At 40.0% G+C, this 24,079-nt stretch overlaps 1 protein-coding gene across 4 annotated transcripts in view; it reads right to left on the minus strand.

Annotated features, from left to right (window-relative positions):
* LOC124169862 (S phase cyclin A-associated protein in the endoplasmic reticulum) overlaps positions 1 to 24,079 on the minus strand; it is a 215,495-nt gene that overhangs the window by 13,300 nt on the left and 178,116 nt on the right. For all 4 annotated transcript variants that reach the window (XM_046548665.1, XM_046548666.1, XM_046548664.1 and 1 more), the window contains one exon: positions 12,456 to 12,605. In XM_046548665.1, coding sequence (XP_046404621.1) covers positions 12,456 to 12,605 — 150 coding nt within the window. The remainder of the gene's footprint in view (positions 1 to 12,455; positions 12,606 to 24,079) is intronic.

Below are 24,079 nucleotides of genomic sequence, written 5' to 3' on the forward strand. Positions count from 1 at the left end.
CTCCGATTTCGTTTCGACCCCGAGTTTAGCTCCTCGGGTTTAAATCCATTTCGTTTCGTTTCCACATTTCGTTCCCGGGAACGAAACTATTGATATTTTACTGGTTTTGTCTTTCGTTTAGTTTCGATCGCCATCCCTACTTTTAGTAGCATTTCGTTGCTACAATTATTCATTCATTTATAGTGACGGTGGTATTTATGTTTAAGGTAATCAACTTATTACACTTTTTCTTTTGTACCCTGCTAAGAATAGTATTTTTAATCAGAGTCACGCATTTATGGCCATCTGGAACCCTTTGAGTAATCGCCGTGAGGTACTAGCGGATATTTCAGACATAGTTTTTACTTCCTGAATCTTTATTGCTGTTATCCTGATAATGCAGTACGACTCGTGCCCCGAAACGTCGGCAGCCATGGAGGAGATTACCCGGTGTAACACCCGAGCAGCCTTTCCTACCAGCATACCCCGGGAAAGCATCAGATTTTGTTTTAAAGAAGAAAGTCGGTTAGATTGGAGAGCTGAACTCAAAATGGAGTGACCCATCAGGAAACTGCAGAGTAATTTCAAACCCAAAAGTAACAAACCAGGCAACTCTATCCACACTTAAAAATAATTGATTTCACAACACCCGTGCCATCGTAAAACTGGTTCCACATCGACACACCATGACCAACCTTAATCACTAAGACAGCAAGATCCAAGATCGAACGATTACTAATCTGCTTCATGAGATTAGGGTGGTTTCCAATTTTTTTTATTGCCTAAATCGAAAGATTATTACTCCTTGAGTACGTATTTCATGCTTTTAGATTTTTAAATGACGGTATCTATTTTTCGCGATTAAATGAAAAAGTGCGCGAAAACGCGACGGCTAGGTATGAATGCCGGGAAAACTCCCGTGTGACGTCGTTCTGGTTCCCGCTGCCGCAAGTGAGGTGACCTTGGGGCGAGGCTCTGAGTGCTGATACGATGCAGGATGCTAGCAGGTAGCAGAGTACCATGCTAGCTGGTAGCGCTTGGCTTAAATAAGGATTGTTAATACCTTATCAAACGAGGAAAACTTTCCGACCTTAGCCAGTTTGAATAGGTGATTATTAAGACATGTTTCCCTGAGCTCTGTGCCTAATGCATGCATTGGTAACCTCAGACGATGTAAAACTCCTATCAACTCGTATAGAAACTAGGTCCCTATGACGTCACGTAGAGTGGCATCGCATGGGCGCCAATCTGGCCTTTTTCATATGAGGATAAAATTGACCTTTGCTATTCGTCTAAACCGGTATTTCTAAAACCAAATAATTGGTATATTATGAATACACTAATGGTGGGTAACGAGTCGCAATCAATGCCTTTCGTTTTCTTTGATGAAGGAAACTACCCTATACAGCACTCAAACCAGCACTTTCAGTGGGCAACATGTTGGCATAATTATTTCCAAAATATCCTTCTAAAAGAGATCTCGAAATAGCGTGTTAAGCTACGGATCGATCCTAAGAGAATGTGTTAGTTCACCATTTTTTTCATTTTTTGCCGCAAGCGATAGAGTTTGAAAAAATTAAGGGATCATTATTTTTTCCATCTTTCCATTTGCCGCCTGCAACACAAGTTGCTCGCGACGAAAATCGCCTGGAAAAGTTATTCAAGGGAAACTCAAGTGACCTTTAATAGCTGTTAAGACTTAATAATATTTTTAAATATCGCATTTACTTTTCATTACTAACTACCTAATTTATCCACCCTGGCTCATTGACGTTTAAATTTCCCATGTCACGTGATGTATGTGATGGGTACATGTGTTTACTGAAGAGGGTGAGAGAAACCTATCCCTCTACTATTCCTTACTTACACAATATTCCATAATACTTACAACTTAAGATTCCGTACAAAAACCTCTATTTCACTATGATTTATAGCAATTATCCGATGATGAAGTCATTGGACTTCGAAACTTGCAACTGTTTAGTCACGATTTGGAAAACGTACCGACAAATAATCATAGTTCTTTCGCAAATTTACTTTAGTCTCTCAATGGCCTAGAAAACATTAAAGACAGATTCGAGAATAATATTCATTCCATAGATTTTCTAAACCGTCACCACGTCGTAGGAAGAGGCGGAAAAAACCAGGCGTGTAAATACGCATTATGGCATCATAGGATAAATTCATACGCCAAGATAACAGCCTTCTTCATCAAGTCTAAAAGCAATTTGGATCCTGAAGGAAAATGATTTACTCTTCATTACCTAAGGTCTAGCATACAAATATGAAAGATTTTCGTCAAGGTAGAAAGTTGATATTTTTTTAAATTTCTACTTTAGGTACAGAACATTTTGAAATAATTAAGTGGAGTATAAGAAGCAGCACAAAATATGACAAATAGTGAAATAGATTGGTCTAATCATTCACATAAAAATTAAAACAATAAAATTCAAACCTACTATAGAACTGAAGACAGCAGAATCATTCCCGAGCATAAAATACTTGTAGCGTCATAGATTAAATATGTGATGACCAACGAACCGAATAATCTGAGAGACCTCTTGGGCGCTAAGAAATAAAACATACATCTCTCGATGCTTTTCGCAAACCAACAAGCACGAGAGCTTTCGTGTAGTGTTTATGCCGGCAGATAGCGCGATGGTAAAAAAACCCTAGTCTAACTTGAAGAATACTCATTCCTCCCACATCGATAGTCTTTCCACCGTTTATAACATGACATTTTTGAGATTCCCAGACACTCAGGCGGAGGGTGGAAGGAGAGAGAGGGAGAGACTTAAGAAAACCCTTAAGCGGGGCCTCTAATCTTAAACTCGGGAGAGAGCGAAGGAAAATCAGATTGGGCCAGAAGATGGCGGGAATTTTCGTATAATCAAGCGGATGAAAGCCTAAAGGTAGGTGGGGAAAAAGGATTTAGAAAAAAAAGAAGAAGAATCCTTGGATAGGTAGAAGAGCTGGCTGACAGGAAGGACAGTTTTGAGGAGGAGGAAGGGGGGACACCAGGACTCTTGAATAGTAAATTTTCCCGCCTAATGGCTTCAGGGTTTTCCCGCCAGAGGGGAGGCGGGAGGGAAAGGCGAGGGACCTTTATAGTGTGGGTTGACTTTTATTCCTCCGATTGATAGACGCCGAAAGGGTCGTGAGTCGAGGTCTGTTGCGAGGAGCGGTGGAAGGGTGGAGAGGATGGATGCGATTGGCCGAGACGAAAGAGAAGTTCTCCCATTCCGAAGAGGGTAGATAAGAAAAAAGGTGGATAGAAGGACAGCGAGTAACCTGGAGGCGTCCTTAAGAGAGGCTGGGTAGCTGGTAAGTCAGGTGAGGGGACAAACAACTAATACGATTGTTCCAACGTCACTCTATTGGTTCTATCACCCTGAGCGTTTAGCCAGAGCCACACACATCATTCGACGAGATAACCTTGGACTAAACTTATAGAATGCACTTGCGTGTGTATTCTACAATTATCCGTGCAGTCTAGATTGCCAGAGAAATCTCAGAACATTTAAAATTGTATGTTATTTTTATTAACTGCTCCACTGAATTAAGTGATTTTTTCTGAGGAAATGAAGGAATGTTCTGCGGAAACATGGACACAGGAGGACGAGAGAAGACTGGATGACTTCGAATTGTGGGTGTGGAGAAAAATAGAGAAAGTGAATTCGAGAGAGAGGAGGAGGAATGACGAAGTGCTGGACATGATGATGAGGAGAGGCAGCTCCTATATAGATGAGATACGGAAGAGGCAGAAGGTATGGATGGAGTGAGTACTTAGCAGAGAGGGGAGACTGAAAACAGTGTGAAAGGGAAGAATGTTTGGTAATCGACGGGGAGGAAGGGAGAGAAAAGGATTTTTAAATAAAATGTTAGGGGGTAGGCCTTACTATGAATTGAAGAGGGAACTTCAAGTGGGCAAGAGGAGGGATAGGCAAAATACTGCATGTTAACCTACCTATACGGTTAGAATACAAAATAACAAGCAATAGGGTGGTTTCCTATTATTTTTTATTGCCTAAATCGAAAGATTATTACTCCTGGAGTACGTATTTCACGCTTTAAGATTTTTAAATGACGATATCTATTTTTTGCGATTAAATGAAAAGTGAAAATTTTCTAGCGCGCGGAAACGCGACGCGTAAGTATGAATGCCGGGAAATCTCTCCGTGTGACGTATTTCTGGTTCCCGCTGCCGCCCTGTGAGGTGACCTTGAGGCGAGTTGAGCGCTGATACGACGCAGGCTGCTAGCGGGTAGCTGAGTACCCTGCTGGCTGGTAGCGCTTGGCTTAAATATGGATTATTAATACCTTATCAAATGAAGAAAACTTTCCGACCTTAGCCAGTTTTAATAAATGATTATTAAGATATGTTTCCCTGAGCTCTGCGCCTCATGCATGCCTTGGTAACCTCAGACCATGTATAACTCCTATCTTCTCGTATAGAAACTAGGTCCCTGTGACGTCACGTGGAGTGGCATCGCATGGGCGCCAATCTGGCCCTTTTCAAATGAGGATAAAAATGGACCATTGCCATTCGTCTAAACCGGTATTTCTAAAACGAAATAATTTGTATATTATGAATACAATAATGGTGGGTAACGAATCTCAATCAATGCGTTTCGTTTTCTTTGATGAAGGAAACTACCCTATTAACTTCTGTGGTTTGGAGGGTGTAATATTTCTTACCCAAAATGGACTGATATATATTTAAGACCTTGTAAAAAATACCTAGGAATGCACAAGACACTGTTTCCCGCTGACCTAAAGTTTGATTTTCATTCTGTTAGTGAAGTGAATGAGGAAATATTTCAGGTGGCACAAAAGTTCGCAATAATGTATCTTCCATAAATCAACGTATACATACAACCCACAAGCCGGCTTAAAGGCATATGGCAGGGGGTGTTAGAACTCTAGTCACTTACATATAAAAAGGAATTGCTCTAACGAAATTACGACTAACATTTATTGAAGTCCTTCGCTGGAAAAACGAATTCCTGCAAAACAAGCAAAATTTCGAACAAATTGACTACTACTAAAGTACTCAATGAGCAAGAAACTAACTAAATAACTCCTGGACGAAAAGATGGGTTTTGACTGGCAGTGAACTCGGTGCTGATGATTTATTGCTAGTGAAAAATAGTTTTTTTTTAACTCTCCACGTTCTCCAAACAATTTCCCAAATTTTGTGAACATTACACAACTCACCATAAATAAGTCATGTTCCTTAAAATACCATTGCCGACGAACATAGATGCCAATCGCGATTAAACGCAAAATTCGATTGAAAAGATAGGGAATTTTGATTTTTATTTACTCCTGCATTTTGATTTTACAGCTGAATAACAAAGATAACAAAGAGGAGGAGCTTTAGGTGGTCTCCAAGGTCATAGGACCAGATTTGAGCCACCAAAATGTATGCCAAAAAATAATGCAGTAAATATAACATACTAAAATATTCCAAAGAAATAGCATCAAAATAAATGTTCAATTATTTCTTGAGAGAAAAGCCAGTCTTTGGCAAATTTTAACATTTTATTCAAGGATTTAACTTTTTTTATAGTTTTAGCGGGAAGTAAATTAAATATCTTCGGCCCCACGTAAAGAAAGCAACGTGTATATAATTTTAACCTTTGTCTGTCTGTCTGTCTGTTTGTCTGTCTGTCTGTCCCACTTTGTCTGTTTTTTATAACGAATTACACAATTTGAGAAGGGAAAACTGATGAATGGGAACCAAGTCATTTATCTCCAAAGTCGCAGTATCTCTCGATTTACATGAGCTGAGAAAACAATTCAAAGTTCCGGAATTTCCCATGTTCTTAATTTAAGTAGTCTTCTTGAGATGGTTAGACGCTCAATTTCAAGAATCATCTGGGGAAAGGGTATCGGCATTCCATAGCTTTAGAGTCCTATGACGCCAATATCAATTCAAGTCTAATAATCCTTCGTTTACGAAGCTTTCCGTAGGGACGCAAATGACTTTCCCAATACCGGCTCTCTCTCCCAAAACAGTCAACAAACAATGTTGTCTCAAGAGGCGCCGGAGGAGAGCTGCCGACCGTGGCTTTTCGGGCGAGGAAAAATGATTTTTCCTTTTATTATGTCCGATGATGGGGTAAGTTACAGGGGACAGAAGCGGCAGCCTCGGACGCTATCCGTAAAGGTCTGGAGGAGCAGGGGGGAGAGTGCGTAGCGGTCAGAGATGGAGTGTTTGTCTGCAGAGGTTGTTGGCATAGCGCCCTCCACACAAGAGAGTTTGCCTACTATCGGCAAGGAGGAAGGAGTAGTGAGGAAAGAGGTTTGTTTGGATCGGTCGCATCAGACTGATCCGGAAGCGCCGCTATTTAGATAAGCCATGGGCTCCACTCCTTCCACGCCCATCGGAAACCATTTCGGTGCCACGGGCCACCTCCCGCGGGTCTCCGGGCACCAGCCCTACCTCGAGTCGCCACGCCAAGATATACTCCTCCAGAATTTTTTTCTCCCATTTTACAACAGGTGAACTCCCTATGGTGGCAGTATCGAGCTTTCATTAACTCTTTGAGGGGGTTCCATCGTGACGGTGTGGTTCAAATCATTTGAAATAAAAGGTAGTTTCACTTTTCCACACTTATTTAATGCGTACAAAGAGTTTCGGTTCACAGTGCCATTATGCAGTACATGACATTATGGTACATGATAACGTCACATTCATACATTTGAGTAAGAGGTGGGGGAGGATTTTACTCGTGTATATCAAGGTTGTCAATCGAAACTAAACAAAACTCAAAACCAGGAAAATTTCACTAGTTTCGTTCCCGTGAGAGATATGTAGAAACGAAACGAATTGGAAAAAACCCGAGCAGCTAAACTCAGGGTCGAAACGAATTCGGAGTCAAAACTACCTCGGATCGAAACTAAAGTATTACTCTAGGACGAAACGAAACGCAGATTATGTTTCGCACCGGAGGGACCACGTGCTTCACCTTCGAACAGTTTAGTTTCGACCCACACACCGAGTACGAAGTATGTTTGAATGAAGTAGAGGTTCGGCCTACCGCCATTAGATGCATAGGGCACATTTTTACCACTAACAGGAGATCTGTGAACTGGCCATTCGATTTATAAGCTCAATGTTTAACCTCTCTACACGTGTGTCAAACGTAATGGGTCGAAATTATTCCCTCTTATCCCGCCACTCAACTTCTGGGATCGAAACATAACTACGAGCAGCGGAGTTTCGATTCATTTGGTTTTGTTCCTGGGAGTAAAGTTTCGTCCCGGGTCGAAACTAAACTCACATTGCAAAATGCTTGAAGATGAAGTGAAGGATATATTAAGGGACTCCACATACTGCACCAGTTAGGACGATGAATATAAAATCAGGGATATATATTCGAGAACGGAAAGTTTTAAAAATTAAATTTTCCCGGGAATGTTTAAATATCACAGCATAATTCTCCGCGACCTGAAAAAACGTCTTTCGCTGAGGTCAGAGAAGGTGAAGTGGACGGATAAGAGGAAGAACAACGAAGTGCTGGACTTGGTGGGTGAAGAGAAGCAGCTTCCAGATGAAATTCGGAGGAGAAAGAGGGCATAAATGGAGGGAGTACTTAGCGGGGAGGGGATGTTGAAAACAGTGTTATAGGGTAGAATGTTGCGTATACGAGGGAGAGGAAGGAAAAGACAAGATTTTCAGATAGAAAGAAAGGGAGGGCGCGTTATTGTACATTGGAGAGGGAAGTACATGAAGGAAGGGTAGGGTGCCAAAATATTTCTTATATACTCGATGGAAATAAGTAGAATACATTAATAAAAATATTTTACTAAAAATCTTCACCACTCCAATAATAAAACGCAAATGCATGCTCTCTTCGAGGGCACCTTAATTAAGATCTGCCACGCCTCTGCCAGTTATTTTGACCCTGGTCGCTAACAGCCGAATGTCTTTTGTTCGTGGACACTTTCCACACACACATTTACAACCAGCTCCTAACATTCCCGCGCACTTACAAGGCCCTTACGACCTTCCATCCCACGGGAACAAAACAAAGCATTATCACAGCCCCTAGATTATTTCCATGACATTCTTATTATATTCAACTCTCCCTAGAAAAAACACAAACCCACAAGTTCCAATCCTAAGGAGTCCAAATGTCAGTCAAAATGAGAATGTCCAGAATAATGGTGCTATTGATTGATGACGTCAGCGACCGAAGCGTCATATGAGGTGATGTAAATTACCAATGAACAAAAAATAAGTCATTGGTATGCAATCAAGGAAATAAAATACACATGAGAAAAATGCTGGCCATCTAATAACATTACCCAAAGAAAATCACGATGAAAGAAAAGTACCTGCCACTAGTGACGGCTATTTCGAAATATGACGTATGCAATCACTGCGCCACTTGTGACGATTACGACAACTAATAGGTGGAGAAAACGTCACAAGTACATAAGCAACTCCTAACTTCTCCGAAGTATTACACTCTCGGTATCATAATAAATCTTTTCGTACCTTCTCCCTGGAATTCTATTCAGTGAAGATAAAGCCCAGTTACACACGAGAACACCTTAATTAACGTCTACCTCGCCTTTTGCAAGCACTCTGGCCCTTGTCGCGCCCGGCACAGTGTGAGGACATCCTATTCACACGTATACACCTCCCATCACACCCTGGCTCTTAAAAAGGGTCTTATGACCTTCCCTCTCATGGGACCACAAACAGCATTACCAAGAGTCCTTGGCGTTTGCCAAGACATACTATCTAATAAAAAATTTTATTGGCCAAAAATAATTTCTTTTCAAGTTCCTCTCCCATAGACTCTTTGCTCTCATATACCAAGCAGAACTATGGGTAGGTATGGTTAATTATTTATTCTAATACCACCGAATACAGCATATATTGGCCATTTTACATCGGGGTGTTCTACGAATTTAACAATTACACGGGTACGAACAACCATGCCCTCGATAGGGGCAACCTACCCTCGCGGGATTCGAACCCGCGACCTCTTATTTAGCAGGCGAGGACATTACCCGCCGCCGAATTATGAGGACAGAGATTCTAGCATCAAGTGATTTGGCTGCAATCACCAATAGTTCAGAGAGAATAAGTTATGGGTGAGTTATCCAAGACCAAACAAAACGCAAGCGTGATGCCAAGTAAGTAATACACCTTCCCAAACAAGTTCACTACGAAGTTAAAGTATCTTTTTATTTTTTTGGAACAGATTTAAAGAATACCATATTGAATCACGACGTAAGCGATCACTGCGCCCCGTGTGGCGATGTCAATTACCAACAGGAAAAGTAGTTGAAAAACAGCCTTACTTACAAGTAGTATACACCTCGTGGAATTGAAGGAAGTAGTTTGGAAAATGGAGCAATGGAGGATGGTAGAAAATCAATTTCAATTACCAGCAGGCGAAGAAAACGTAACGAGTGGATTTCTTATTATTAGCGCAATTACTCTCTGGGTATCATACTACAGTTTTTTTAGAGATTACCTTTTCCCTGACGTGCCACTCTGTCAAGGGCGTACCCAGGATCAAAATTAGGAGGGCTAGCCATGGTTGTTCAAGTTGTAGGTAAGATTTAAGATGGAAAAGGTGAATGAAATCAACATTTTAAGGAAACTGTAACTGCTCTTCATTAGTTTTTAAAATAGTATTTTGTTTTAGGGTGCCTCGACAACTAAGGTCATTTGCACCAATTATTTTTAAAATTATTTCCTTGAAAAAATATTATCCTTAAAGATATTTGCGATTTTTGCTTCTAGGGGGGAGGGGGCAGCTGCCCCCTCCTGCCCCTCGGTAGGTACGCCCATGCACTCCGTCCAGATATAGTCTCGTTCCTCGCGAGGGCACCCTAATTAACGTGCGCCTCGCCTTTTCCGGGCACTCAGACCCCAGTCGCACACCGCGAATCGTACGTGGACACCTTCCTCACATCCTGGCACTTAAAAAGGGCCTTATGACCTTCCGTCTCACGGGATCACAACAGCATTATCATCCACACCTCCTCCGGTGGGCTCGGCTGGCCACAAATTAGGGGGGTATAGGGGGTCCACCACAGATTAGGAGATGGGCCCATTGGACCCTCCCCCCCCCCCGCCCCCACAGGAACACGAATTTTTCCTTTCACCTCAACTAACGCCACGGCGTCGCCAAATATAAAAAAGGTGCTCCAACGTCCTCCTCAGCCATGTTTTCAGCACCATTTCTCTCATTCTCCCAGGATAACGTTTTCCCTTTGCCCTTGATCCCTAGGGTGTGTGAGGGAAAGGCCGGCGAGCATTATCTCTAATGTCCCCCCGCGCTAAGTGGACCAACATCCGTGCGACGTAGCATCATCGTATAAAAAAATTCCATGGTACGAAGGCACGGAAGCAAAAGCTTCAGGTGAAAAGGAGGATGAGTAAACAGTGGATTCATACCTGGAGTTATAGACGGACAACAACCCCTGACACTCTTGAGTGAGTAAAGCCTAGAAAAACTCAACCCCTCCAACCCAGCAATTAGTTTTTGGCTCATGGAATTAAAAGCATAAACAAAATCTAATATAAAAATATATATCTGTTTTTTTCCTGTGCCCTCGATTATTTCCTTGCACAAGAAAACAATATAGGACAGTTTCCTCTGAGTAAGGAAAACCTAGAAAAACTGGACGAAATTTCACAATAGTTACTGTTTCCATTTACGTACAACCCTGGAATACGTTGTTGGCTCAGGGAAAGAAAATTAAAATATGCAATGATGTTTCCTGGGTCAACAGTTGTTTCCTTGAATAAAAAATATGTAATTGTAAGTTGTCTAGTGATTGGCTAAGTGGACCAACATCATTACGAGGTATTAAAAAAATCGTATAAAAATCCCATGGCGTAAAGACAATCAGAGAAATAAAGCCTAGCAAAACGAGACGGAATTTCAAAATAGTAAATAATTGCATAAAACCCTGCCATAGGTTATTGACTTAGGGAAAGAAAACAAAATATCTAATACAAAATATCTAAAGGTTTTTCCTGTGTCTGCGGTGTTTTCCTCGAATAAAAAACATGTAAGTCAGTAATTCAATTTTGAAAAAGTGGACAAATACCCGTATGAGGTAGCATCGTAAAAAAATATGGCATAGTGCAAAGGCACGGAAGCAAAGAGCTCCAGGTGAAAAAGAGGATGAGTAAACAGTGGATTCATCCCTGGCGTTACAACAACCACCGATACTCTAAGTAAAGCCTTGAAAATCACAACACCGATAACCCTGCAATAAGTTGTTGGCTCAGGGAATCAAAATATATCTTATGCAAAAATATCTTCTGTTTATTCCTTTTCTTCGATTGTTTTCGACAGTTCCCTCTGACTAACGGAAGCCTAGAAAAATTGGACGGAATTTCAAAATAGCTACCGTAGTCTTTTACACAACCCTGCACTAAGCTATTGGCTCAGGGAATGAAAGCCTATACTTACCTATACAATACTATGTAAAGATTTCCCTGTGCCCGTGGTTGTTTATTTGAATATTAATATCAATTTTGTACAGTAATTGACCCAAGTGGACCCTCATCCGTGTGAGGTTGCATCGTATAAAACATCCCATGAGAAAATAAAAATACTTTATGTTAGCTGTCATAGTGGACAACAACCCCCGACACTATAAGTAATAGAGCCAAAGAAACTGGATGAAATCTCAAAATAATTAATTTTTCGCTTCAACTCAAACCTGGAATAAGATGTATCTCAGGAAATGAAAATAAAAATAACTTAAAAATATCTAAGGACCTGTCTCCGCGGTTTCCTTGAATAAAACTATCTAATTTGTACAATAACTTAGCTCCTGTTTTCATCCACGGACAATCCCCTAACAGGCATTTGCGTTGGCTTACGGATTGCCGAATTAAAATTCATGTCCATAATGAGCGAATTTCGCAATTTTGTGATTATTCGCAAGAAGTATAGTGCAGAGCACTTTATTCTCGCCGTCATGAGTTAGGTGGTTTCTAGGCTCCGAAACTCAGCTCATGCACGAACAGAAATAAATTCAGAAGCTTCACGTATAATATTTATTCTACCGTTCATGGCATCAGCAAGGTCGCCATTTTCAAGGAATCATGGTGCATCATGAGTCCGAAAAAGTTGCGATCACTCGCCAAATAGATGTAGATTTAAAGTAAAAATCCATTTGGTTACGGAATAACGCCAGCTATTCCAGCGTAGCTCATGAAATAGGTTTTACGCTGTGACGCATAATTTTACAACCAATGAAGCCTGGGATAGCCGAAGCTATTCAATGCAATTATAATTTGGAGTTACCTGGATTACAACTCAAAATTTAGAATATTTATGGAGATTTTAATTGCAAATTATTCACAATCTGTTGGTTATCTTGTTGGGTTCTTCACAAATAACCAAAGTTAAGATTATTACAACTAGTTATAGCAGTAATAATTACATAAACATGTTCAGCTTATAAGAAAAAATGACACTCACCTGGTTATCGTGGTTCCCTACGGCGAAGAACCCTACCACCCTTACAACTTCATGCAGCAGATCTCTTTCCCGATGGTGGGAGCAATACCACAGAAGATATGAGGCGATGTGGCGGAACTGTAGCGATATCCCCTCCGCACCCAACACATTCTGCAAAACACAGAGACAAAACATTAGTTAAAAATATCGTCTCTTTTCCTTAACACTATAGAAACCGAACGAACTCACCAACTGATTATTTTTATTTTTCGTATATCCTATTTAACTAATTAATAATAATAATAATACTATTATTATCATTATTGTCATCTCTGTTATCAGTATCATCCCAAAACATATACAAAATAGTTTCAAAGCACTCAACCTTCATCCAAATACATACATCAAATTGCAAAAGGCTGTAATAATTTCAACCTGTCAAATCACGAGAAAATTTCTCAACGCAATTCAATTGTAAAGAGTTACCTTGGTGAGAACCCGTACTCTTTTTACTGAAACAACTCAGTGAAAACTGAAGAAAATTTAAAGGAAATAGCAATAATAATAGTAATATTTATTTGCTCTGGGTACATTACCCCTAAGAGCACAAACTGTACATTAGTGGTGAGCAAAGTACATGCATAATACAGTTGATAACATATCAAGTGAATTACACATAAATAAATAGCATATTACAGTAGATATTTCAATTTTGGTTTATCAAGTTGAATTTAATAGAAACATGAAAAAATAAATATGTCATTTAATAAGGTTTTTTAACATAATAATAAATAAAAAAATTGACATTTGATAACACTTTATCATTTCATAACATTTAATGAATAATAAACCAAAGAATAGTTAAGAAAAAAAGAGGAAAACCGTCGCAAATTCTATCGGGTAATAAAGTTTGGCTTACATGACTATGAATTATAGATTATTGAATAATGTTTTGCGGGAAAGGTGAGAATGAAGTTTTGATTTGAAGGACTGCACAGTTGAAATATTCTTTAAGTTGATGGGGAGGTAGTTCCATAATTTTGCTGAGCTTACGAGAAAGGAGTGATGGTATTTGGTGGTTCTGTGGGTGGGGCAATAAAGGTCGGACGACGCGCTTCCAGTATCCATAAAGCGGGACTGTGGTTGGTACTCGAACATACCTTTTGTCCATACCTCCATATATATCCATAGTTATGACACATTACGAAAGAAAACCCGAACAGCAATTTTTAAAATGCATTTTCAAGAATATCCCCAAATGAGAACACGCGGCAAAATTTTGCTATTGCTTGAAAAATAAATACATACCCTTGACCAAAAACTAAGTTTAACAATGTAATATACATTGATCTTTTGAATAGATTTGTCACTGGATGGCGAGTGCAGGGAAAAATATCGAATAAACCGCATACTCACTGCAGAGGTGATGAAAATAACCAATTTTGAAGTGTATTATTAAAGACCAATGTATACACAAGTCATGCGATTCACTTTAAAAAATACTTCCAAACTTTATTTGCATAAGAAAAGCTATAAAAGTAATCACAGATAACATGAGAATTGACATAATTACTAGAAAAGGCCGTTTCCGGAGGACACTTGGGTGCGAGTAAGAAGATGTAGGTGTCAAATACCGTGCCTAAGAAAATATGGACTATGTGCTGCCGAATTTAAATCCGGATATAGTCACGAATTAACGGCGGAAGATGGTGGCTTTTGAGTGCTCCATTGAGTAAAGGGCGGGGAAAAGGATGGATCCCGCACCACTACTCCAAACCCGAACTCAATGCGGCGCGAAAAAGAATCTCATTTCCACCGGCACTCACGCCATTCGGGCACGCTGATTGGGCGCCCGGCATCGTCCCGCTCTCTGATAAAATGCAATGGAAGAGTCTCTGAAACCCGCCCTCTTCGAAGAGCAGAGGTTACGAGGCCTCCGAAATGCCCTCCCACTCAAAAGGAACGTGAAACCTACTGAATGAATTGAGCAAATGATAAATTCAAAGCACTACAGGAACAAGTGACTTTGTACGCAGTCACGCGCACGGGTGCAAAGTTAAATACACCAACGGATGAAGTTCGCCATGAAAAAATATTTGACTTAGCCGGGATTCGAACCCGGACCTCCCGATGTGTAAGCCAGTTACACCACCAAGCCGTTTTCTCAGAGCGAACTTCGGGATGGGTTTTACCGAACAAGATGTTGACGTCACAAGTCCACACTATGGCACATGTGGCGAGGGTCGCGCTTACTAAGCCACTGTCGGGGTGAAAAACCCTTATATTGACGCTGGTCTGCGACGAAGAATTTCAAAGCACTGGAAGAACAGGATCCCAAAGTTCGCTCTCAGAAAATGGCTTGGTGGTGTAACTGGCTAACACACCTGACCGGCAATCGGGAGATCCGTGTTCGAAATCCAGCTAAGGCAAATATTTTTTCATGGCGAACTTCATCCGTTGGTGTATTTAACTTTGAACCCGTGCTCGTGACTGCATACTAAGTCACTTGTTCCTGTAGTGCTTTGAACATAATCTAATCTGATCACCAATAATGGGATGCCTACTACTTCAAAAAATCACATTTAAAACTTTAAATAACATATACTTACGAGGAAAACGTTTCTTTGACCACGAGATCACTACAAGAATTCCCTGGCTCATGCGAGAAAAAATATTTGGCTCTCTTTGGAGAAAAAATTACATTGAAATAAGTACAAGGTAGTTGAACTTTTCCAAATTAATTTTAATGGTTACGACGCGTTTCGGTTCACGGAGCCACCATCTGGTATAAGACATCGCAGTACATGCGAAAATCACATTCATGCATTTGAGGAATAGGTGGGGGAGGATTTGACAAGTTTAAGGGGGTGGAAAACAGAGGTGCACTGATGATAGAGTGAGAAAAACAGGCAATTAAAGAGATACCGAAAAACCCAGGGAAAGGAAGAGGACTCCAGCTAAAGCTGTAGAAAATCGACCCCGAGAGAACCACAGAAACGGTAATACCAATGAGTGGAAGGAATATAAAGGATACAGTGAAAGAACTTCCTCCAGTTCAACACGATCGCCAAAACAATGGTTATACACTTACGCGCCCATTTTTAGGAAGTAATTCAAAATTTATTCGGCGATTAAATCATGAAACATGCTCTCAACGATTAAGTTCAGTAATTTGAGAAGAAGAGATAGTCATGTCGTTGAAAATGGAGATAAAGGGGGATAATGGAAAACTAGATAATATAAATGAATCGATTGAACTCATTCAGAATGCTAGAATAGCATATCAGACCAAACTCCACCTAGACTTGTCAGTGAAATTCGTTAAGAGTTATACTTTTGGAAAAGGGCGACTACCTCTTATTTCACTGCGTCGAACTTCCACTGAATCACGTCTGAATCGGTTGAATTTATCAGAAAAAATGCATGATTAATAGATTTTTCCTTGGCACAAATTATTAAAAAGAAACCCTAGCAATAAATTTATGATTAATTTATTCTTACGCTCTAATGTCTTAAATAATTTAAGAGGAGCTGAATTTGATGTATTCATTGAAAGATTAATTTTTGTTTCCAAACTTAAAAATCACACAAAAATACAGAAAATTTTCCAGTGAGCATGGCTAAAACCCTTCGTATTTATCCCCGCCATTGCGAATTAACCTCCCCCCGCCCCCATTCTCAGAATTAAAAATACACAACTCTTCACCGAAGACAAATTTAAACCATATTTTTTTCTAAACCAGGGAGAGAGCTAGCGGATAAAGCAAGTAACGAAAAAAATAACGGGGCAGAAACGCAACCACTTAATTATCTTACACAACGACAGATGTCAAATACCGCTCCCCTGTGAAGCAAACAAGGGGTTAAATCAAAGAATGGATTAAAAATTCAATTACCGGAATTACCGAGCAAACCCGTTAAAAGATCAAACAAAACGAAAAACGGAGTGGAATTCCAATGAAACGATACGCCGCAACACTGATTAACGAGCAATTATATCACCAAAATTGCTACGCGAACTCGATGGAAGGGTGAAACAGTCATTAATTAAGGAAAAAGGCATCATCAACATTGAAAGATGAAAGCCCCAGGGGAGAGGTGAAGAAAACATAATGACTCCTAGGTAACCACCATGCTGTTTAAGAAAAGCTGTAACCTCTGAGGGGAATAATGGGGTAAAAGTAACCGAGCTACTGGTAATGCTTTACATTTAGGCCCTTTTTGTTTGTAATTATAACATTTTTGAAATAATAACACGCAGATAAATGATGTATGCGGTAATTCAATTGCTATCCGATTATTGTAATATTTGACGAGACACCTCTCTGATTAAAGTGCGTCTACAATAAAAGTAAGTAGCTTTTATTGAGCCACTCAGTATTCTAAGTGGGCCATAGTTGATTTGGATACTGAATCTGCAATAAGATATCTAAAAATTATACCAGGGAATTATATCGGTTCACTTATGCCGAGTATCTAACCTTGTTCACTACTTTTCGACCTTTATCAAACAGGAATGTGCCAGTTTCTTCAATTCGTACCGGCGTTCCTAAGTGTACCCGTATAAGAGCCTTTTGTGAAGAAAATCAGATTTTTTCACGATGCTCGCAGTAATATTTTCCTGCACACGGATAACCAAGTAAATTCCCGGGACAGAATTTCCTTAAAATTACCATAACACGCTGCGCAAATCATATTATACCACACTAAGCTTTCGTACACTCAAAACGCCCGATAAACAATATTTTCCACCTTAATATCCCCGACTGTTCGCCAGGAACAGATATTTTGAACTGTTCTTTTTACTGAACAGGATAGAAGTAAAAATTTCATCAAAATGAACTGTTCAACTCACCTCTAGAACTGATAACTGAGCAGCGTGCGTTTGAATGCACCCATTCATCCAACACGGAATAAGGGATTGGCTCGCATCAGAGAAAACGATCAATGCATGGTGGGGGATGCAAATGATAGGGGAAGAACAATTTGGGTAGGGAGGGGATTGCACACAGCAAGGAGAAAGTGATGACGGCGAAGGATCTGAATCGAAATTAGCCGAGGCCACGAGCTCATCGCTGCGCAAACAGTGCCGGGTAAGGAAGGGGTTGGGAGCGGTGGTCGGAGAGCCCGAACGGGATACGGGACTGCGCGGCTAGGGCGTGCCATCGTGGAGAATACTTTAGGGTGAGTATAAACATGAGGGCATAGGGTAGCTAAGAAGAAATAAAAAACTGAGGCCAACAATGAAACCGCAACTACGGTATTATGTACAGGGAATGAAAAACGACAAAAAGAAATGGCATTCTCATAAATGTATCTCTATATTCTCATATATACAAATGAACTAAACTAGGCCTCATAGTCAGAAGCCGATGAAAGTTCTTGTATTCATTCATATTATATATTTCCACTGAGATTCAACACCCGATGATCTCCACACTTCCTATCATGACATATGGTTCATATTTCCTAATAACGAAGTTCGAAAAAAGGGTTATTTAGGAGATGTATTCGTACATGTTATTTGCGAAAACATGTATTCACAATATCTATATAGAGTATCTATATACATGAAAGGGGATGTATGTTTGTCTGTCCGCTATGCGTTTCCATACGGCTGCAGGGATTGCGACCAAAGTTAGTACATAGGTGCATCTCATGCTTTGGAAGTCCGCAGTGCTACTTTTGTTAGCGTCTGACGCGTCTTTTGCGTCGTTTTCTCATTACCATTTTTTACGCCACGATATAAAACCTCTGCGGTTGCATATCCTGACTGTTGAGCACACCTTTTGGCACGCTGAAAGGGAAAACAAGGATTCTACACTTAACTATTAATCCTCATGGCGTAAACCTTTTTGCTTTCACACGACGTTTTTAGTCTACGCACACAGTGACACCCATAGTGAATAATGTTGTGCGGCAGGGTATAAGCTGATATACGCGGTACCAGAAAATAATTTTCCCCTTTGTTTGTTGTAACATATGTATACCACCATCATACCTTCCAAAATATTCATATGTTCCAGCTTTGCCACCTCTCTGGGAACTATCCTTCCCGAGCAAGTCGGGTGGCCTGCTAATATACTATAAAACCCACATCCGAGCATTCACTGACTGACTCACTCACACTAATGTTTGGAGTGAACGCGACGATATTCGACTACGCCATCGATGCGAACCTTAACAAAATCGTCAGAAACCCTGGGTAAAATTGTCAAAACACTAAATTTTCTATGTTATATCTATAACAGTGCACAGTGTTTGCAACTGCCTCTACTTTTTGGGGGAATTTGGAGGTCAAAAATCGATGTCAAATTTGATAATTTTTCAAAAATGTCATTTTCCGAACACGTGATGCATCGAGAAAACAATTTTCAGGCCGACCTGAGCACTTTTAATTTTGGCCAAATCGTACACTTTCACTATTTCCTGAATTATTATCTCAACAATCGAGACAGATATGGTGTTGCGTTATAGGAACTGCGGTCGGTCTGGGGGCACAGAGCCCCCCCGACAAGCGAAAGCGAGTAGAAATAATTAAAATCCTGATACTTCTTCCTCGTGACATAAAATCAATGGCAATAATATTTCCAAGTAAAATGGACAATATGAAAATAAACTATCGTCGTCTGACCTCCACAGTGATTTCAATGCCTGAATGTCACATATAATAATAATAAAAATATAACTATATTCCACTTATATTCAAATACATTACATCAAAAAACACTTTAATAATTGTGGAATATATAGGTACCCCTTATGGAATATTTTTGGGGCTACCATCTTACACTGTTTGTACAGGTCTGGTGCAAACATACATGAAATATAAATTTATTTTGTTGAAATTCAGTGATTTGTTTTCTTGCCGATTGCATTCACTTGTGATATTCCAAAAATGTACACATGGATAACTACCTAACTTTCTTTCATAGACGCATAAGAATTACATACCTTTTAGGCGTTTTATTGAAAACGTTTTTATGCCAGCTTTCTTAACAGAAACTCTACTTCCTCGTGCCGCATAAGCATTTGTTGACAGCGAGAATAAATCCACATCTTTTTTCCTTGTTTGCCACATTGCCGCATTTAAATAACAATTTACGTGTGCTTGACGCATTAGGTGAGCTCGGACTTTTAATAAGGAATTGCGATTCTAGTTTTAAACTCTTCCCTCGGTGTTGCAAACGTTAAACCTTCTCGGCGTTCCAAATGTTAAACTAAAATGTGATAATTCCACTTGATAAAGCCGGAAAAAACTCTCTGTACCCGATGACCTATGTCTGAAGCACCCTAATTTTATGGTCTCATTCACGTTCTCATTATTGCTTGCCGTATTTAATGCTGGTGGTAAGGTACGAGCAACGTCCAAAATCGTGGGAAAATGTTATAATACCCCAAAAATACTAGCTTTGGTGAATACAAAATAGATAGGTATGAAGCGAAGGACAAATTTTTCTGACTTTAAAAAAAAGAGACTGAAACAATACCCTTTTGGCGTATTTATTCAGCAACAGACTATGAGGATGCGGCCATTTTTTTCTCATTAGCCTACTCTTGTACATGATAATCCAATCATGTACGTCTCTAATTAGAATATCCTAAATGGAGTCAATGCCCTCAGCCGTTTGCCAATCTACTCTTTTTTATCAATCAAGGTTAAAGGCATACGTTTTGTTTTTTCTTTCTTCCAAGTATCGACTTGCTCAACCAATTTTTTGTTACTATTTCTTTTACCATTAAGTCTTGTCCTTAGCCTGTATATATATCTACTGGCCTGAAAACACCAGTTTAGGTTCTCAGCTCCGCACAAAATGATAGCGTAGATTTTAATGATCGGTATAGCGGATGGAAAAAATGACTGTGTTACTCAGGCTTTACTCGAAATATCGAATGAGCCCAGGAGCTGTACCAAACGCCGCCTCCCGTCCGCGCCTGACCTTTCCGCCCCCTAACTGGTCCACAAATAGAGATTGAGGAAGACATGGAGGGGGCAGAAAGCAAACTGTTTGCCGTCGAGGGGTCTAACACTGTTTGTACGGTTGTAATTGAATGATTTCCCGATCTCCTCCCTCGCTGCTTGCCACGATATCAAACCCTTCTTCTCTGCAGACGCCATTCCCTCATCCCCCTAGCGAACGAATCCAACCTCCCTCCTTCCGCCCACATTTTCGCCAACTCGGAAAACAATGCTTCGAATCGGCATTGAAGATATTGACTCTCGAGGGAACACCTACATCCTCTCAGTACTTTTCGCACCTTCAATTATGATAAAGCCTGAATTACATGATCATTTTTTCCATCCCTTTCCAGGGACCGCTGCAGCGATCGCGATCACAATGGTGGCGGAAAAATGATCGTTTGAGTTTAGACCGAGCGCACATAAGAGATCAATATAAGAGCGGGAAGGCTGATGGCTGCACAGTTGCCAAAATCATTGCAATCCAAAAGTTTGTATTAATATCACATTACAACTACTATTAGTAGCAAAATCAATAACAGAATATAAAGTAGGAATCTTGACATTTTCTCTCCTCCATGTGAATATTCAATTTAATGGAGCTAAAATTCCCAATCGAAATGAACAACATGAAATGAAACGCTATCATCGAAGTCATCCAATCGGATCCACCTGAAATATCACTTGATTTCGGTTTTTGCCATTTCAAACTAGGCCTCATAGTCAGAAGCCAATGAAAGCTCTTGATATCTTTCATATTATATATATTTCCACTGAGGTTCAACACCCGATGCTCCCCACACTTTCTTCATGACATATGGTTCATATTTGATAATCACGAAATTAGAAATAAGGGTTATTTAGGAGATATATTCGTACATTTTATTAGCGAAACCATGTATTCACAATAAACTTTTCCATAAATCACTTTTAAAAACAGGCAGAGGCTAACTAACCAGCTAACTGCAACACTAAACACAAGCAGAGGAATCGAAATATAAGAAACATAAAAAGCACGAATTAAATGCATTTGACAAACTACAAATCGCACGACCCGCAAGTGGAGAGAGCTAAATTTTATTTCGCGACACGCCCCAAGCTCTCTAAATAAATATGGCGCAACAATGTGGGGCGACGGAAGCCCGCCATCACTCACCCACGTGGCGACTTCCCGCCTTCCGCGAAACCACTCTTCACTCGGCGGGCAGCGGACACGTGGGCTGGGAGTGCGATAAGAAACACGGCTGCCACCCGATGTCGTAGGAGGACCACCTTTCGACTTATCGCTCGCCGGAAACAAGCAAGGCCTTTGGCACGAGACCACGAAAGACGTCCGCGAAAAATCGTTCGATAAATCACAAAAAACGAGACAGGTGGATATCTCAAGTACTCAAGTGGATCAATTGGAGCGACGTGACTTGATTTTCTTGCTTTTCTAAGAGGGCGCGGTTGGTAGATCACTGAATGGCGATGTTTCGTGTTGAGAACTTCATGTCCATGCACAAAGCATCGTTTTGTATTTTTCATTGCTAACTGCTAACGATTCATTTGTTTGTCAGCCGTCATATTTTCCCACTTTCTATCATGATATACGATTCATATTTACTAGTCATGAATAAAGAAAATTTGGACTATTTGGCAGATGCGTTCCCAAACGTTATTTGCGAAACCAAGCATTTGCAATAAGCTGATCTATAAATCCCAAAAACGAGGAAAATAATACAGCATTTAAGAAGCTGTATTGAAGAAGAAGTATTTAACGAATCAAAAGGAGCAAGCAACCAGATTCGACATAATTTTTTCCACACAGGAGAAGATCACCATTTCACAGGTAAAATACCTTGCTATTGGTTCGACAGAGCTCTAAACTCACTAAGTACTTGTATTTGAGAAAACCATTTCACATTTGTCATATACTTCATAAAGCAGCAATATATCCGAGATAAAAAATAAAACAAATATGCGCTATGCAAACCAAGGAATTACATTTAATAAAGTTAAGTTCATCGTCACTAAGACGCCACATCGACGTGCAATTCGCAAAAGGAAATTCTCAGTGAATATCATGCATATATTGAAAAGAAATCATTCTATTTGAAAAAAAAGACTTCAAAATAAAACGAGGCAACGCGTTTAATGTATTCAATCAATGTGCATGAATCAATAGAAGCAACCTCTTCGATATTTGTTTTTCTAAGGTAGTTTAGAATTTAACGCTACAACGGTGATAATGCACGTCGAAAACTAAAGAACCAGAACTATATATTTTTTTTGCACACGGAATAAGGTATAATTATGACTTTATATAGGCACAGTTATAAGGACATTAGCAGCCAGGTCCCAAAGTGGTAGTTTGCGAAACCCAATGTGCTCAAGAATAAACAATTCACAGAATAAACCGTACGATGAACCACAAATAAGACACATGGTATACCCAATAATCCTCTGAATTTTCAGAGACAGCTAAATTGCATTCTCTTGCAAATATTTCATTAAAGAAATGAACTAATGTCTCCGAACGCTTCCCGTACCAAAGCCTGGCATTGAAAAAATATGTTCCAACACTGAGCTCATTTCTTTAAGGAGGGAGAACACCGTTACTCCCATTAAAATCAGCACAAGAACGTATTGAATATTCAACACGTGTCAAACACCTCCATGCTGTCACTAATCTATCCATGTCCCGACTGCTACGAAAAAAATTGATTAATCACGAAGTGCGACAGTGTTAATTTTAACTATTCACTGAACCGATAAGAGCAATGACATTTGATTTTCCCTTTCACGCGTTGGAGAAGTTAAAAGAGAGTATTAAGCCTCTTGTAACGAAGCATGATGTTGGAATTTTAAGTGTCGGCGAAAGACATTTCTGTTGAGGGTTAGACATTCTAGAATACTTAATCAAATAGGAAAAAAGACCATTAAATGACAAAGGTTTAGCATATCTATCAGTAGGTACGCCTCCATGCTATTATCCACGACACCCTTCTTCCATAGTACATGGCCACGCCGTCCATACATCTTATTGTTAGTGATGAATACAATTTAAGAAGGAAAGTATGAGTAATGACTCCAAAACCTAACCTAGCATTATTTAAAAGATACTTCGTTTACTTAGGACCTAAACTATACATCCGAGTTTTTAAAAATTTCATAAACAAAAGGAAAAAATCTAAAGCTGCTACAGGAATGGTTCATCATTAGTCAACAGTCCCAGTATTGGTTTGACGCAGCTCTCCATTCCTCTCTCCTATCCGCTAGCCTTTTCACTGCGACGTATTTCTTCTCTTCTGCATCCTTTATAACCTGTCCTATGTAACTCATTCGGGGCCGTCCCTTGCCCTTCTTCCCTTCCATCTGTCCTCATACGATTGTTTTCATCAGACCACAATGACTCGCCGGCCTCGGTGGCAACGGGGTCAAGTCCTTGCCTACCAAACAGGAGGTCGCGAGTTTGAGTCCGAAAAATAGATATCGTAATTTAAAAATCTAAGAGTGTGAAATACCTACTCCAGGAGTAATAATCTTTCAATTTAGGCAATTATAAAAATAGGAAACCACCCTATTACGGAAAAGACACCGATACGACTAAAGCCTGAATCACGCACAAGATCATTTTTACATCCCTTTCGAGGGGCAATTCCAGCGATGGCGAAAAAAATGACTTTCTCGCGATCATTTTCCG

This window comes from Ischnura elegans, chromosome 12 (genome assembly GCF_921293095.1).
Source record: "Ischnura elegans chromosome 12, ioIscEleg1.1, whole genome shotgun sequence".
In the NCBI taxonomy this organism is placed as follows: domain Eukaryota; kingdom Metazoa; phylum Arthropoda; class Insecta; order Odonata; family Coenagrionidae; genus Ischnura; species Ischnura elegans.